The sequence below is a fragment of the Hemiscyllium ocellatum genome, chromosome 11 (genome assembly GCF_020745735.1).
Source record: "Hemiscyllium ocellatum isolate sHemOce1 chromosome 11, sHemOce1.pat.X.cur, whole genome shotgun sequence".
In the NCBI taxonomy this organism is placed as follows: domain Eukaryota; kingdom Metazoa; phylum Chordata; class Chondrichthyes; order Orectolobiformes; family Hemiscylliidae; genus Hemiscyllium; species Hemiscyllium ocellatum.
In genome coordinates, this window is record NC_083411.1 from 632,908 (window position 1) to 652,056 (window position 19,149).

At 43.1% G+C, this 19,149-nt stretch overlaps 1 protein-coding gene across 1 annotated transcript in view; it reads left to right on the top strand.

The window, feature by feature from the left end:
• Positions 1 to 19,149, top strand: part of LOC132820340 (importin subunit alpha-4-like) — a 124,191-nt gene that overhangs the window by 64,783 nt on the left and 40,259 nt on the right. The window contains exons 9-11 of the mRNA XM_060832365.1: positions 6,049 to 6,218; positions 14,861 to 14,905; positions 14,991 to 15,122. Of these exons, the coding sequence (XP_060688348.1) occupies positions 6,049 to 6,218; positions 14,861 to 14,905; positions 14,991 to 15,122 (347 nt within the window). The remainder of the gene's footprint in view (positions 1 to 6,048; positions 6,219 to 14,860; positions 14,906 to 14,990; positions 15,123 to 19,149) is intronic.

The following is a 19,149-nucleotide window of genomic DNA, read 5'->3' on the forward strand; positions in this document are numbered from 1 at the left end:
GCATATTGAGGTCCCTCATAGAACATAGAACAAGACAGCACAGAACAGGTCTTTCGGCCCATAAATATTGTGCTGACCTATGAACTAATCTAAGCTCATCCCCCTACACTAAATCATCATTATCCATATGCTTATCCAAGGATTGTTTCAATGCCCCTAATGTGGCTGAGGTAACTACATTGGCAGGTAGGGCATTCCACGCCCATACCATTCTCTGGCTGAAGAACCTGCCTCTGACATCTGCCTTCAATCTATCACCCCTCAACGTGCAGCCATGCCCCCTCGTACAAGCTGATGTAATCATCCTAGGAAAGAGACTTTCATTGTCCACCCTATCTAAGCCTCTGATCATCTTTATGCTTCTATTAAATCCCCTCTTAGCCTTTTTCTCTCCAATGAAAATAGATCCAAGTTCCTCCGTCTTTCCTCATAAGACCTTCCCTCCAGACCAGGCAACACATATTTTCTAATGCTTCCACATCCTTCCCAAAATATGGCGACCAGAACTGTTCACAATATTCCAAGTGAGGCCGCACTAATGTTTTGTACAGTTGCAACATGACATTACGGTTCTGGAACTCAATCCCTCCACCAATAAAACCTAACACACCTCTCGCCTTCTTAAAACACTACCAACCTGTGTGGTTCCACCACCACTGCTGGCAACGCATTCCATGCGTTCACAGTCTCTGTGTAAAGAACCTACCTCTGACGTCTCCTCTAAACTTTCCATCTAATATCTTAAAAGTATGACCCCTTGTGCCAGTCAATCCTACCCCGGGGAAAAGTCTCTTGCTATTGGCTCTATCAATGTCTCTCATTACCTTGTACATCTCTTTCAGTTCACCTTTCTTGCTCCTTTTCTCCAGCGAGAAAAGTCCGAGCTTAGTCAACCTCTCTTCGGAAGACAAGCCCTCCAGTCCAGGCAGCAGCCTGGTAAACCTTCTTTGCACCCTCTCCAAAGCCTCCGTATCTTTCCGATAATAGGGCCACCAGAACTGGACACAATATTCCAAGTATTGGAAATGTTGATCAGCTTCTCAAAAAACTCAGTGAAGTTTGTGAGACACGACCTGTCCTTGACGAAACCATGTTGACTATTCCAATCAAATTGTTGTTTGCTAGATGATTAAAAATCTTATCTCTTATAAACCTTTCCAGAACCTTTCCTACAACAGATGTAAGATTCACTGGTCTATAATTACCTGGGTCATCTCTGCTGCCCTTCTTGAACAAGAGCACAGCATTTGCAATCCTCCAGTCCTCTGGTACTAAACCTGTAGACAATGACGACTCAAGGATCAAGGCCAAAGGATCCACCATCTCCTACCTAGCTTCCCAGAGAATCCTCGGATAAATCCCATCCAGCCCAAGGAACTTATCTACTTTCACACCTTCTAGAATTGATAACACATCCTCCTTAATAACCTCAATCCCTTCAAGTCTAATAGACCCTATCTCTGTCTTCTCCTCTACAATATTCTCCTTTTCTTGATTGAAAACAGATGAGAAATATTCGTTTAGCATCTCTCCGAACTCCACAGGGTCCACACACAACTTCGCACTTCTGTCTTTCCCTGGCCCTATTCCTACCCTAGTCATCCTTTTATTCCTCACATACCGAGAGTAAGCTTTAGGGTTCTCCTTTATTCTACCTGCTAAAGACTGCTCATGTTCCCCCCTTTCTCTTCTTAACTCTCTCTTTAAATCCTTCCTAGCTAATCTGTAATTCTCCATCACCTCATCTGTATCATCTCATCTCATCGTCACATAAGCTTAACAAGGAATACAATTTCTGTAGTAAACCACGGTTCCCTTTCCTTACCTTATCACTTCCTCCCACAGGGACATAGAACTTAGAAAAGTACTGCACAGAACAAGCCCTTTGGCCCATGACGTTGTGTTGAGATTTAATCCTAATGTCAAATATAGTAACTTAACCTACACTCCCCTCAACTCACTGCTATCCTTGTGCATGTCCAGCAGTCGCTTAAGGGTCACCAATGACTCTGCTTCCAGCACCGCTGGCAACGCATTCCATGTATTCACAACTCTCTGCATAAAGAACCTACCTCTGACGTCTCCTTTATATCTTCCTCCTAATATTTTTAAACTAAGACTTCTTGTACCAGTCAATCCTGCCCTGGGGAAAAGTCCCTGGCTATTGATTCTATCTATTCCTTTCATTATTTTGTACACCTCATACCTGTCAAGGACGCACAATATGTGCTCCCTAAACCAGCTCCACATTTTGATTGTCCCCATCCCCTGTATTTTGCTACCCCATTCTATGCAAATAAGTCTTGCCTAATTGCATTATACTTGCCCTTCCCCCATCTATAACTTTTGCCATGTGGCATGTACCTATCCCTTTCCATCACGAAACTAAACATAACCGAATTATGGTCATTCTCTCCAAAGTGCTCACCTACCACTAAATCAGACACCTGGCCTGGTTCATTATCAAGTACCAGGTCCAGAATGCCTCACCTTCCGCCTCAGAACACTTCGACCCCAGGGCATCAATGTGGACTTCAACAGTTTCGTCATTTCCCCTTCCCCCCCCCCCCCACCTCACCCCAGTTTCAAACTTCCAGCTCAGCACTGTCCCCATGACTTGTCCTACCTGCCTGTCTTCTTTTCCACCTATCCACTCCACCCTCCCCCCTACCCTATCACCTTTATCCCCTCACCCACTCACCTATTGTACTCTATGCTACTTTTTCCCCACCCCTACCCTTCTCTCACTTTTCTCTTCACCCTTCAGCCTCTCTGCCTGTATTCCTGATGAAGGGCTTTTGCCTGAAACGCCGATTTTACTGCTCCTCGGATGCTGCCTGAACTGCTGTGCTTTTCCAGCACCACTCTAATCTAGACTCTGGTTTCCAGCATCTGCAGTCATTGTTTTTACCTAACATATATTCTTGACCCTACTCTATGCATGTCTACAAAATGGCCACATTGAAGTCCCAGGTACCTATCCATGCTGCAAACTCACCTACCTTATTTTGGGTACTCCTGACATTGAAATAGACACACTTCAAACCAGCTGTCTGCCAGCATGTTCCTGTGACTGTGAAATCCTGTCCATGTCCTCCCTACTCACATCCTCCTGTGTACTGGATCTACACCACAGGTTTCTGTCAGGTTCCTATCATGGTTATTGTAACAGTGCCTTTCTTACATGCCTTTTCTATCTCCTGGTTTATTTTCTTACATCTTGACTACTGCTCGGAGGCCTGTACATAATTTCATCATGGTCTTTTTTTCCTTTAGGATTCTCAACTGTACCCACACGTATTCTACACCTTCTGACTCTGTATCACTTAGGGTCATAAAGTCATAGTGTACAGCATGGAAACAGACCCTTCGGTCCAACCTGTCCATGCCGACCAGATATGCCAACTCAATCTAGTCCCACCTGCCAGCACCTGGCCCATATCCCTCCTAACCCTTCCTATTCATATACCCATCCAAATGTCTCTTAAATGTTGCAGTTGTACCAGCCTTCACCACATCCTCTGGCAGCTCATTCCAAACATGTAGCACCCTCTGTGTGAAAAGATTGCCCCTTGGGTCTCTTTTATATCTTTCCCCTCTCACCCTAAACCTATGCCCTCTAGTTCTGGACTCCCCGACCCCAGGGAAAAGACTTTGTCAATTATCCTATCTATGCCCCTCATAATTTTGTAAACCTCTATAAGGTCACTCCTCAGCCTCCGGCGCTCCAGGGAAAGCAACCCCAGCCTGTTCAGTCTCTCCCGGTAGCTCAGATCCTCCAACCCTGGCAACATCCTTGTAAATCTTTTTTGAACCCTTTCAAGTTTCACAACATTTTTCCGATAGGAAGGAGACTAGAATTGCATGCAATATTCCAACAGTGGCCTAACCAATCTCCTGTACAGCCACAAGATGACCTCCCAACTCCTGTACTCAATACTCTGACCAATAAAGGAAAGCATACCAAACGCCTTCTTCACTATCCTATCTACCTGCGACTCCACTTTCAAGGAGCTATGAACCTGCACTCCAAGGTCTCTTTGTTCAACAACACTCCCTAGGACCTTACCATTAAGTGCATAAGTCCTGCTAAGATTTGCTTTCCCAAAATGCAGCACCTCACATTTATCTGAATTAAATTCCATCTGCCACTTCTCAGCCCACTGGCCCATCTGGTCCAGATCCTGTTGTAATCTGAAATAACCCTCTTTGCTATCCACAGGAGTGATCTATCCTGTCTATACCTGACATATGCTTCTTTCTTTTTCTTAACCAAACCCTCAATTTCTTTAGTCATCCAGTATTCCCTATACCTACCAGCCTTCCCTTTCACCCTGACAGGAATATACTTTCTCTGGATTCTTGTTATCTCATTTCTGAAGGCTTCCCATTTTCCAGCCGTCCCTTTACCTGCGAACATCTGCCTCCAATCAGCTTTTGAAAGTTCTTGTCTAATACTGTCAAAATTGACCTTTCTCCAATTTAGAATTTCAACTTTTAGATCTGGTCTATCCTTTTCCATCGCTGTTTTAAAACAAATAGAATTATGGTCGCTGGGCCCAAAGTGCTCCCACTGACACCTCAATCACCTGCCCTGCTTTATTTCCCAAGAGTAGGTCAAGTTTTGCACTTTCCCTAGTAGGTACATCCACATACTGAATCAGAAAATTGTCTTGTACACACTTAAGATATTCCTCTCCATCTAAACCTTTAACAACACTATGGCAGTCCCAGTCGATGTTTGGAAAGTTAAAATCCCCTACCATAACTACCCTATTATTCTTACAAATAGCTAAGATCTCCTTACAAGTTTGTTTCTCAATTTCCCTCTGAGTATAAGAACATGGCAGATGGGATATAATGTGCATAAGCGTTAAGTTATCCACTTTTGTCAGAAATTTCTTAAATGGGAAACTGAGAGTTTCCAAAGGGATGTGGATGCCCTTGTTCATGAGTTGCTAAAAGTTATTACGTATGTACATCAAGCAATTAGGAAGTCAAATGGTACTTTGACCTTCATCACAAGGGGATTTGCGTTCAGAAGTAAGGATGTCTTGCTGCAATTGTGTAGCGCCTTGGTGACACTGCACCAGGATATACTGCCTTCAGTTTTGTTCTCCTTATTTAAAGAAGGATGTGTGTGTGTGTTGTGGAGGGAGTGCAACAGAAGTTTATCCCTGAGATGGCAGAATTGGTTTATGAGGAGAGGTTGAAGAAACTAGTTCTGTATTCTCCAGAACTTCACAGAATGATCTCCTAGAAACTTGCAAAATTTTTGCGAGTGTGATAGAGTGGATTTTGATGAGAGGTTTCCTCAGGCTGGTGACTCTACACCAGAGAAAATATTCTCAGGACAAGATATAGTCCATATAACACTGAGATGAGAAGAAATATCTCCGATCAGAGGCTAGGGAAACTTTGGAATTCTTTACCCCAGAGAGCTGTGGGGTCTCACTCACTGAGCAGGTTGAAAGCAGAATTTGATAGATTTCTAGAGACTAAGAAAATCAAGGGATACTGAGAGAAAATGGCATTGAGGTGGGTAATTTCATTGATTAGTGGACTAGGCTTGAGGGGTTGAATGGTTTATTCCCAAACCTGGCAGGCATTCCTCTCTCTCTCTCTCATCTACTGGAGATTATGCAAAGGCCATCATGGTGTAGAGAAATATTTCCCAGAGTATTTGTAATCTGAATTGACCATTAGTTTCCTGTTTTTGCTCTGTCCCTGGAAATTGTATGCATTGGGGAAGTATTTGTAGAGTAAGCATACCTAGCCAGCTTGTCTTTTACTGTTGTTTGTCAGTTCATGAGAGTTGGAAAAATTGCATTTTTGTCAGCAAGTAACTGAGGACCTGTCAGTTCATTAATGACAGTGATTATGGCAAGCTCTTTGGTATGGCTTACTGATGCAATTTTGAGGAATGTTATGTAAGTATGTGTATGTATGTGTTTGTGTGAGAGAGAGGAGAGAGTGTGTGTGCACATGAAGTGAATCAGTAATATATTGACTCTTGTTTCTGTCTATTGAAATCTTCCCTCTTTTCAGGTGATGGACCTCAGTGTAGAGACTACGTCATCAGTCTAGGAGTGATAAAGCCCCTGCTCTCATTTATTAATCCTTCTATCCCAATCAGCTTTTTAAGGAATGTCACATGGGTAATTGTAAATCTGTGCAGAAATAAAGACCCAGCACCACCAGGAGAAACAATTCAGGAGGTAGGTTTCGTTCATCAGCTCCTGCAGCTGTGCTGCCTGTATTGAGAGAGGCAGGCATTACTTCACTATCAAGCCTTAATATTGTGTTTTTTATTTCTGTTTCTGTTGTCTCTCCAATTTTCCTTTTCTGCACAGGAATTATTAGAGACCTGATTCCTGGAAAGTGGGAAAATGACTCCATCAGTACATCCCCTGCTTGTGTGAAATGGTTTACCAGCTTCAGTTAGCAAATCCACAAGGAACTCCTGAATGCAGCATCCCAGGAATGAAAAGCTGAACATATGAGGAGAGTTTGAGAAGTGTAGGTCTATACTCGATAAAGTTTAGAAGAATGAGGAGGGATTTAATTGAAACATACAGCATACTGAATGGCCTGGACAGAATGAATGTTGAGAAGATGTTTCCGTTGATAAGAGAGACTGGACCTGAGGTCACAGCCTTAGAGTAAAGGGACGACCGTTTAGAATGGAAATACGGAGAAACTTCTTCAGCAAGAGAATGGTGAATCTGTGGAATTCATTGCTACAGAAGGCTGTGGAGGCCAGGTCATTGAGTATATTTAAGACTGAGACAGATAGGTTGTTGATTTTAAAGGGATCAAGAATTACGGGGAGAAAGCGAGAGAATGGGGTTGAGAAACTTATCAACCATGATTGAATGGTGGAGCAGACTCAATGGGCTGAAAGGCCTAATTTCTGCTCCTATATCTTTATGGTCTTATGTAGCACTCTCCCATCATCATCCATATGCATATCCCAGGATTGTTTAAATCTCCATAATGTGGCTGAGTTAACTACATTGGCAGGGAGGGCATTCCATGCCCTTACCACTCTCTGAGTAAAGAACCTGCCTCTGACATCTGTCTTAAATCTATCACCCCTCAATTTGTAGTTATGCCCCCTCGTACAAGCTGACGTCATCATCCTAAGAACAAGACTTTAACTGTCTACCCTATCTAATCCTCTGATCATCTTGTATGGCTCTATCAAATCCCCTCTTAGCCTTCTTCTTTCCAATGAGAACAGACCCAAGTCTCTCAGTCTTTCCTGATAAGAGCTTTTCTCCAGACCAGGCAAGATCCTGATAACTCTCCTCTGCACCTTTTCCAATGCTTCCATGTCCTTCCTGTAATGTGGCGACCAGAACTATACACAATTTTCCAAGTGCGACTGCACCAGAGTTTTGTACAGCTGCAGTATGACCTTGTGGCTCTGAAACTTAATCCCTCTACCAATAAAAGCTAGCACATCATATGACTTAACAAGCCTATCAACCTGGCTGGTGACTTTCAGGAATCTGTGCACATGGATACCGAAATCTCTGCTTATCTACGCTACCAAGAATCTTACCATTAGCCCAGTACTCTTTATTGCTGTTTCTCCTCCAAAGTGAATCACCTCACACCTTTCCACATTAAATTCCATTTTCCATTTCTGAGCTCAGCTCTGCAGCTTGTCTATGTCCTTCTGTAACTTGCAACATCCTTTGGCACTGTCCACAACTCCAGTGACCTTAGTGTCATCTGCAAATTCACCATTGGTAACTGAACTCCAGGATGAACATTTTCCATCAATCACCACCCTCTGTCTTCTTTCAGTTAGCCAATTTCTGTTCCAAACCTCTAAATCATCCTCAATCCCATGCCTCCATACTTTGTGCAATAGCCTATCATAGGAAACCTGATCAAATGTCTTACTGAAATCCATATACACTATATCAACCACTTTACCCTCATCCACCTGTTTGGTCACCTTAAAGAACTCAATAAGGTTAGTGAGTCAAAACCATGTTGACTATCCCTAATCACCTTATTCCTTTCTAGATGATTGTAAATAGACAATAAGTGCAGGAGTAGGTCATTCTGCCCTTCGAGCCTGCACCTGATCATCCTTAATCAGTATCCTGTTCCTGCTTTATCTCCATAACCCTTTATTCCACTATCCTTGAGAGGTCTATCCAACTCTTTCTTAAATGAATCCAGAGACTGGGCCTCCACTGCCCTCTGGGGCAGAGCATTCCACACAGCCACCACTCTCTGGGTGAAGAAATTTCTCCTCATCTCTGTCCTTAATGGTCCTGCCCGTACTTTTAAGCTGTGTCCTCTGGTTTGGCACTCACCCATCAGCGGAAACATGTTTCCTGCTGCCAGAGTATCCAATCCTTTAATAATCTTATGTCTCAATCATATCCCCTCTCAGTCTTCTAAACTCAAGGGTATACAAGCCCAGTCGCTCCAGTCTTTCAGTGTAAGGTAGTCCCTCCATTCCAGGAATTGACCTCGTGAACCTACACTGCACTCCCTCAATAGCCAGAATGTCTTTCCTCAAATTTGGAGACCAGAACTGCACATAGTACCCTAGGTATGGTCTCACCAGGGCCCTGTACAGCTGCAGAAGAACCTCTTTGCTTCTATACTCAATCCCTCTTGTTATGAAGGCCAGCATGCTATTAGCCTTCTTCACTACCTGCTGTACCTGCATGCTTACCTTCATTGACTTCTAACCTTTTCTAACACTCTTCCTACAACCAAAGTAAGGCTCCCTGGTCTATAATTACCATGATTGTTTCTACTCCTCTTCTTGAACAAGGGGACATTTGCTATCCTTCAGTCATTTGGCACTATTCCTGTAGACCATGACAACATCAAAATCAAAGCCTCTGCAATATCCTCCCTGGCTTCGCAGAGAATCCTAGGATAAATCCCATCCGGCCCAGGGGACTTATCTAATTTCACACTTTCCAGAATTGCTAATAGCTCCTCCTTGGGAGCCTCAATCTCATTTAGTCAAGTAGCCTGTTTCTCAGTATTCTCCACAACACTGTCTTTTTCCAGTGTGAATACCGATGCAAAATATTCATTTAGCGTTTCTGCCAACTCCTCGGACTACACGCACAACTTCCCACTACTGTTCTTGACTGGCCCTAATCTTATTCTAGTCATTCTTTTATTCCTAATATACTTATAAAAATCTTTAGGGTTTTCCTTGATCCTATTTGCCAACAACTTCTCATATCCCCTCATGGCTCTTCTTAGCTTTCTCTTGGGGTCTTTTCTGGCTAGCCTGCCACAGTCAAGTGCCCTAACTGAGCTTTCACATCTCATCCTAACATAAGCCTTATTCTTCCTCTTGACAAGAGATTCAACTTCTTTAGTAAACCACGGATCCCACGCTCCACCACTTCCTCCCTGCCTGACAGATACATACTTATCAAGGACACGCAGTAGCTATTTCTTGAATAAACTCCACATTTCAGTTGTGCCCATCCCCTGCAGTTTCCTTCCCCATCCTATGCATTCTAAATCTTGCCTAATCGCATCATAATTGCCTTTCCCCCAGTTATAACTCTTGCCCTGCGCTATATACCTTTCCCTTTCCATTGCTAAAGTAAGCATAACCGAATTGTGGTCACTATCACCAAAGTGCCAACCTATCTCCAAATCTAACACCTGGCTGGGTTCATTACCCAATACCAAATCCAATGTGGCCTCACCCTTTTTAGCTGGTCAACATGCTGTGTCAGGAAACCCTACTGCACACATTGAACAAAAACTGACCCATCTAAAGTACTTGAACTATTGTATTTCCAGTCAGTGTTTGGAAAGTTAAAGTCCCCCATAACAACTAAACTCTTACTCTCACTCCTATCCAGAATCATCATTGCTATCCTTTCCTCTACATCTCTGGAGCTATTCAGAATCCTATAAGAAAATTCCCAACAGGGTGGCTTCTCCTTTCCTGTTTCTAACCTCAGCCCATACTACCTCAGTAGACAGTGTCTGCCACCATAATGCTGTCCTTGACTAACAGTGCCACACCTCCCCCTCTTTTATCATCTTCCATGTTCTTACTGAAACATCTAAATCCCAGAATCTGCAGCAACCACACCTGTCCCAGCTGTATCCATGTCTCTGAAAGGATCACAACATCGAAGTCCCAGGTACCAACCCATGCCACAAGTTCACTCACCTTCTTCTGGATGCTCCTGGTGGTGAAGGAGACACACTTCAAGCCTCCTTCCTGCTTGCCAGTGCACTCTTGCGACCCTGAAACCATATTTCTGACCTCACTACTCTCAACCTCCTGGACACTGGAACCACAATTTAGGTTATCACCCCCCCCCCCCAGCTGAATAAGTTTAAACCCTCCCGAAGAGCATTAGCAAATTTCATCTATATTACAATCACTTTGCTCTCATCCAAATCATTAATATATTAATGTAAAACATTGTGGCCCTATCACTGATCCCTGTGGCACTCCACTAGGTACAGGTTGCCATCCTGAAAATGCCTTATCCCAGCTCTGTCTTTTATTAGCTAGTTAAACCTTTATCCATGCTACTGAGAACATAGAATGACAAGCAGAAATAGAAAATTCAGCCCTCAAGCCATTTAATACAATCATGAGTCATCTCATCTCGATGTCAACTCAACTTTCTTGCTCACTCTCCATGATCCTTCAACCCATTATCAATTAAAAATCTGTCCATGACCTAGCATCAACCACATTTTACTTGTGAATTCCACAGATTCTTCACCCTCTGATTTAAATCTACTACCCCTTATCCAGAAACTATGCCTCTCATTCTAGATTGCCCGACATGATTGCCCTGTAATCCTTTCTATATCTACTTTGTCAATTCTCTTTAGCCTCTCACACCTCCATTGAATCTCCTCTCACTCTTTTAAACACCAGAAAGTATAGGTCTTGACTACTCAGTCTGTCTTCATAAGACAAATCCACCATCTCTGGAATCAATATAGTGAACCTCCTCTGTACTCCCTCCAATGCAACTACATCTCTTCTCAAGTAAAGGGATCAAAATTGTATGCAGTACTTCAAGTGTGGTCTCAATAATGCCTTGTAAAATTTCAATAACAATTCCTTCCTTTTATACTCTATTTGTTTAGCAATATGCCAAAATTCCATTGTCTTTTTTATTAACTGATGTACCTGCACACTGATTCATGCGTGAGGACACATACATCTTCTGCACTGAAGCACTCTGAAGTTTCTCTCCATTTGTATAATAATTTGCCTTTCTCATCCTGTGACGAAAATAGATAACCCTGCACTTATCCACATTAAACTTCATCTGGCAAATTTTGGCTCATTTTCCTAACCTATTCATATCCATTTGTAAATTTCTTACTTCATCATTGCAGTTTACTTTCCCATCTTTTTTATGTCAACTGAAAATTTTGCTATCAAACGTTTTTATTAATATGATTCAACATGGCACATGGTCTCCAACATCGTGGGCTGTTATCTTAAGTCACCTAATTTGTGGTACCTTTTCAAATCTGAATATCCAACTCACTTACATCCACTGCTTTCCCTTTATCTGTTCTAATTATTATGTCCTTGAAGAATTCCAGTAAATTTGTTAGGCGTGATTGCCCCTTCATGAAGCTATGCTGTTTCTGATCATATTATGTGTTTCTAAATGCTGTGCTATTACATCCTTTGTAGTGGACTGACATTTTCCCAGTAGCAGACGTTACGTTATGTTGAGGAAGTGCCAGTGGACTAGAGTGGACAAAGTTAAAAATCACACAACACCGGATTATAGTCCAATAGATTTATTTGGAAGCACTAGCTTTTGGTGCGCTGCTTTTTCGCCAGGTACCTGCGCTCCGAAAGCTAGTACTTCCAAATAAACTGGTTGGATTATAACCTGGTGTTGTGTGATTTTTAACTTTGTCCTATAGTTAGCTGTGTTTTTTTGTCTCCTTCCCTCTTTAAACAAGGTGTTATAGAGTCATAGAGTTCTACAGCATAGAAATAAACCCTTTGGTCCAACCAGTCCACACCGACCATGTTTCCAAACTAAATTAGTCCCACCTGCCTGTGCTTGGCCCATATTCCTCTTAATGTTGCCTATTCAGGAACCTGTCCAAATGTCTTTTAAATGTTGTAACTGTACCTGCATCTACAATTTTCTCTGGCAGTCCATTCCTCACATGAACCACACTATGTGTAAAGATTTTCCCTTCATATCCTTCTTAAATTTTTCTCTTCTCAGCTTAAAATATACCCTCTAGTTTTGAACTCCTCTATCCAAGGGAAAAGATCCTTGTTATTTACCTGATCTATGCCCCTCACGATTTTATAAATTGCAATAAGGTCACCTATCAACCTCCTACACTCCAGTGAAAAATGTCCCGCCTTTCCAATTCTCCGTTCCTGGCAACATCCTGATAAATCTTTTCTGAACTTTCTCCAGTTTAATACTAACTTCCCATAACTGGGTGATCAGAACTGCACATGATATTCCAGAAGAGGCCTCACTAAAGTCCAATAACCTCAACATCACAACTCCTGCACTCAAAAGGTCTGAGCAATGAAGGCAAGTGTGCTAAACACCTTAACCACCCTGTCTACCTGTGACACAAAGTTCAAAGAATTATGTACCTGAACCCCTGGATCTCTCTGTTGTACAACACTATACAGGACTCTACCATTAATTACTCAAGTTCTGTCCATGTTTGCATTACCAAAATGCAACATCTCGCATTTATCCAAATACAACTTCTCAGTCCCTTTTCAGTTTGCTGCCAGATTGTCCACTATTTCTATAGCTACTCCCTTTAATATCCTAGGACCTTAACAAATCAGAGTCAATCTGCCTGGTTTAAATTTAAACAAAGATTACCAGTTAAATCTTAGTCATCATTTAACTATGCATTCTCCATGCATCTCAACCAATTTGTAAAAATTCATCTGTGGGATGTGGGCGTCGCTGGCTTGCCAGCATTTCTTGCTTTTTCCCAGTTGCCCTTGAGAAGGTGGGGGTGAGTTTCCTTCTTGAACTGCTACAGTTCACGTGCTGTGGGTTGACCCACAATGCCATTAGGGAGGGAATTCCAGGACTTTGACCCAGTGACACTGTAGGAACGGTGATATATTTCCAAGTCAGGATGGTGAGTGGCTTGGAGGGGAGTTTGAAGATGTTGGTCTTCCTATGTATCTGCTGCCCTTATCCTTCTAGATGGAAGTGGTTGTGGGTTTGGAAGGTGCACTTTGAGGATCATTAGTGAATTTCTGCAGTACATCTTGTAATTTGTACACTGTGCTGCAACTGAGCGTCAATGTTGGAGGGAGTGGATGTTTGTGCTAATCAGGCGGTGGCTGCTTTGTCCTGGATTATGTCAAGCTTCTTGAGTGTTGTTGGGGCTGCACTCATCCAGGCAATTGGGGAGTATTCAATCTCACTCCTGATTTGTGCCTTGTAGATGGTGGACAGGCTTTGGGGAGTCAGGTGATGAGTTGCAGTATTTGTAGCCTCTGACCTGTAGCCACTGTGTTTGTGGTGACTCTCAGTTGAGTTTCAGGTCAATGATAACTCTCAGAATGTTGATAGTGGGGAATTCAGTGATGGTAATGGCGTTGGGCTACTTCAGTAACTGAGGAGTCACAAATGGTGCTGAACTTTGTGCAGTCATTAGGGAGTACTATTCTGTTGTTGATGTTCCACAGTGCCACATGGATGCCCAGTCTTGTGTTGTTAGATCTGTTCAAAGTCTGTCCCATTTAGCTTGGCATTAGTGCCATACACAATGGAAGTTATTCTCATTAACCCCCAGATAATAATGAGGACGACTTTTGCAGATTCGACAGGGCCGTTTGTGCCGTTGCCTTTTCTGGTGCCTGTTTGCTGTCAGGTGATCCATCTGGTTTCATTTTGAGACATCGTAGCGATTGGTACAATTGAATGGCTTGCTAGGCCATTTCAAAGAGTAATTGAGAGTCAATCTCACTGCTGTGGATCTAGAGTCACATGTAGGCCAGATCAGGTGAGAATGGCAGATTTCCCTCCTTGAAGGAGTTGAGAACCAAATGGGTTTTTCTGACAATCCATAATGATTTCATGGTCATCGATAGATTCTCAATTCCAGAGTTTTTCCTATTGAATTCAAATTCCACCATCTGCCATGGAAGGATTTGAACCTGGGTCCCGAGAATGTTAGCTGAGTTTCTGGATTAATAATCCAAGTGCACCACTCTGATCTAAACTCTGATAATATGATGAGGCCAATGCCTCTCCATGCCACAAGAGTTCAGTTGCTAAATAATCAACTCTTGCTTCATACAGATAAAAAGGTTGTTTATTTTTACATTAGTGTTTCTTGCAAATTGTCCTGAAAAACAAGATGAAAAGCTTCAACAAAATATGCCTTTTTTTCAGCAATACTCAAGTCTTCCATTATCAAATGAAAATTTAGTCTGTATATATTGGTCCCAAGTTTGGGATCAGGGTCTTGGAAATAATGATTTGATAACAAGATGGTGAAAGTGATGTTGCATCATAGAATGTCTCAAAATATTTCCTTTTTCCACCTTGCTACCAGCCTGGAAGTGAAACAATTGTGTTGTATGGAGAGTGTTTCTCTTTCTGACCTAAGGAACTGCAATAATTGAGCACGCTATAAGATAATAGGTTGATAATATCAAAATGTGTGCACAGCCTTTACAGAACCTTTGTTGCAGTTAGGAATTTTTCATCCAGGCTTAATTGTAAAAACAATCTAGCAATGAAACTGCTGAATTTACTTTTGAGGTAAAGTTTTATTTTTAGCAAGTAAACTGGCCATTGATTTCCTGGATGAATAATGTGTGACAAGGATTCTTTTTGTTTTGCAGTTGCTACCAGCTTTGAGCGTATTAATACAACACAGTGACACAAATGTAAGTATTTTAGAAAGTTCATTCTCTGTAAGTGAAGATGTTAGAATGTGTACTTTCTTGCCTAAACAGCTAATTGTTTTCTCAGATTCTAGTTGACACGGTCTGGGCTCTCTCCTATTTGACAGACGGAGGAAATGAACAAATTCAAATGGTGATAGATTCTGGTGTTGTACCCCATCTAATTCCACTTCTTAGCTGCCAAGAGGTCAAAGTTCAGGTAAGTAGTGAAAAACTGCCAAGGCCTCCTCTTGGCTAGAATCATGGATCATTTCAATTAGTACTTTATACAAACTAGTTCAGTAGTAGCTAGTGAGAGTAGTATTTTGTACAGAAGTACAGTGATTGCCATAATAAATAGGAACAGGAGTAGACCATTCGGCCTTTCACACCTGTACCATTAAATTCAGTAATGTCTTGGCTAATCTGTTTGTGTCACTTCCCTTCCTGTCAGTTCGTTCTCTTCATCATTCTTTCTCTTTTTCTCATTTGTTTTCTTTCTCTCTCTTGCTCTTTCTGTCTCTCCCTCTGTCTGTGTGTCTCTCTCTCTCTCTCTCTGTCTGTCTGTCTGTCTCTGTCTCTGTCTCTCTCTCTGTGTCTCTGTCACAGACTGATTGAATTGGTAGACTGGGTCTGTGGCAGGTGGTGAGGGAACTAACAAGAGGGGAAAACAGACTTGACCTCATCCTTACCAGTCTGCCAGCTGCAGATGCATCTGTCTATGTCAGTATTGGTGAGAGTGACCACCACACAGCCCTTGTGGAGACGAAGTCCCGCCTTCACATTGAGAATGCCCTCCATCATGTTGTGTGGCACTATCACCATGTTACATGGGACAGACTTTGAACAGATTTAGCAACTCAAGACTGAGCATCCATGAGGTGCTGTGGGCCATCAACAGCAGCAGAATTGTACTTCACAATCTGTAACCTCATGACCCAGCATATCCCCCACTCACCCATTACCATCAAGCCAGGGGGAGAAAGTGAGGTCTGCAGATGCTGGAGATCAGAGCTGAAAATGTGTTGCTGGAAAAGCGCAGCAGGTCAGGCAGCATCCAAGGAACAGGAAATTCGACGTTTCGGGTATGATTCCTGATGAAGGGCTTATGCCCGAAACGTCGAATTTCCTGTTCCTTGGATGCTGCCTGACCTGCTGCGCTTTTCCAGCAACACATTTTCATCAAGCCAGGGGATCGACCCTGGGTCAATGGAGAGTGCAGGAGGGCATGCCAGGAGCAGCACCAGGCATACCTGAAGATGAGGTGTCAATCTGGTGAAGCCACCAAACAGGACCAATTACATGCCAAACATATAAGCAGCAATTGATAGACAGAGCTAAGTGAACTCACGACCAATGGATCAGACCTAAGCTCTGCAGTCCTGCCATATCCGGTACTGAGTGGTGGTGGATGATGAAACAACTCATGGAGGAGGAGGATCCACAAATATCCCCATCCTCATTGATGGAAGAGTCCAGCACATCAGTGCAAAAGATAAGGCTGAAACTTTCGCAGCAATCTTCAGGCAGAAGTGCTGAGTGGATGATCCATCTCAGTGGTCGCCCTGCAGTGGTCCCCAACATTACAGATACCAGTCTTCAGCCAATTCAATTCAGTCCAAGTAATATCAAGAAATGGTTGGAGGCACTGGATGCTGTAAAGTTTATAGGCCCTGACAACATTCTGGCAATACTACTGATGACTTGTGCTCCAGAGCTTGCTGTTCCCCTAGCTAAGCTGTTCCAGTATAGTTACAACACTGGCATCTACTGGACAATGTGGAAACTTGTCCAAGTATGTCCTGTACGTAAAAAGCAGATCAAATCCCACATGGCCAGTTACTGCCCCATCAGACTACTGTCGATCATCAGTAAAGTGATGGAACGTGTCATCTACAGTGCTACCAATCAGCACCTGCTCAGCAATGACCTGCTCAGTGACGCCCAGTTTGAGTTCTACCTGGGCCACTCAGCTCCTGACCTCCGTCTTGGTTCAAAAACGGACAAAAGAGCTGAATTCCAGAGATGAAATTGACATCAAGGCTACATTCAACTGGGTGTGGCATCACATAGCCCGAACAAAATTGGAATCAATGAGTATCAAGGGGAAAACTCTTCATTGGGTAGAGTCTTACCTGATGCACAGGAAGATGGTCATGGTTGTTGGAGGTCAGTCAACTCAGCTCCAGGATATCTCTACAGGAGTTCCCTGGAGTAGTGTCCTAGGCCCAACCATCTTCAGCTGCTTCATCAATGAACCTCCCTTCACCACAAGGTCAGAAGTGGGTATGTCGGGTCGATGATTGCACAGTTTTCAGCACCCTTCATGACTCCTCACACACTGAAGCAGTCCGTATCCAAATGCAATAACTTGTGAACAATATCCAGAGCTGACAAGTGCCAAGTAACATTGTGCCACACAAATGCAAGGCTGTGACCATCACCAACAAGAGACAATCTAACCACCACCCATTGACATTCAATGGTGTTACCTGCATTGAAAGCCCCCACTATCAACATCCTGGGAGTTATCATTGACCAGAAACTCAACTGGACTCACCACATAAATGTAATGGCTACAAGAGCAAATCAGAGACTAGGAATACTGCAGTAAGTAACTCACCTCCTAATTCTCAAAAGCCTGTCCACCATCTACAAGGCACAAGTCAGAAGTGAGATGGAATACTCCTCACCTGCCTGGATGAGTGCAGCCCCAACAACATTCAAGAATCTTGACCCCATCCAAGACAAAGCAGCCTTGCTTGATTGACACAACTTTGTCAAGCATCCACTCCCTCCAGCACTGATGCTCAGTAGCAGCAATGTGTACTATCTACAAGATGCATTACAGAAATTCATCGAGATGCTCAGACAGCAGCTTCCAAACCCATATCCACTTCCATCTAGAAGGACAAGGGCAGCAGATACACCTCAAGCCAATCACCGTCCTGACTTGGAAATATATCACCGTTCCTTCAGTGTCGCTGGGTCAAAATCCTGGAATTCCTTCCCTAATGGCATTGTGGGTCAACCCACAGCAGATGGACTGCAGTGATTCAAGAAGACAGCTCACCCCCCCCCCCCCCCCTTCTCCACGCTACAAGAGACAGGCAATAAATGCTGGCTAGCTACCAATGCCCCCATCCCACATAATGATTAATTTAAAAAAGTTGCTGCCAACTGTACAATGATGTAAAATCTTTAGTTCAGATTGAAGTCAAGCTGATCTGTGCCTTTGGAAAGTGGGCACCGTTCAGCTTCTCATGATTTGTTACATAAACAGAACCTAGAACATAGAAAAGTACAGCACAGAACAGGCCCTCTGGCCCATGATGTTGTGCCAAGGTTTAATCCTAATGTAAAATATAATAACCTATGCACCCCTCAACTCACTGCTATTCAGGTGCTTGTCCAGCAGTCGCTTAAACGTTCCCAATGACTCTGCTTCCACCACCACAACTGGCAACGCATTCCATGTATTCACAACTCTCTGTGTAAAGAACCTACCTCTGCCATCTCCTTTATACGTTCCTCCTAATATCTTCAAACTATGACTCCTGTACCAGTCAATCCTGCTCTGGGGAAAAGTCTCTGGCTATTGACTCTATCTATTCCACTCATTAACTTGTATACCTCGATCAGGTCTCCTCCCTTCCTCTTTCTCTCCAGAGAGAAAAGTCTGAGCTTATACAGCCTTGCTTCATAAGGCAAGCCCTCCAGTCCAGGCAGCATCCTGGTAAACCTTCTTTGCACCCTCTCCAAAGCCGCTGTATCTTTCCTATAGTAGGGTGACCAGAACTGGACACAATATTCCAAGTGTGGTCTCGCCAGGCATTTGTAGAGCTGTAGCAAAACCTCGTGTCTCTTAAACTCGATCCCCCTATTAATGAAATCCAAAATACCATATGCTTTCTTAACAACCCTATCCACTTGGGTGGCAATTTGAGGGATCTATGTACTTGCACACCCAGATCCCTCTGTTCCTCCACACTGCCAAGAATCCTGTCTTTAATCCTATATTCAGCATTCAAGTTTGACCTTCCAAAATGCATCACTTCGCATTTATCCAAGTTGAACACCATCTGCCGTTTCTCAGCCCAGCTCTGCATCCTACCTATGTCGCGCTGTAGCCTGCAGTAGCCCTCTATATTATCGTAGACACCTCTAACGTTTGTGTCATCTGCAAATTTATTAACCCACCCCTCAATCTCTTCATCCAAGTTATTTATAAAAACTACAAAGAGCAG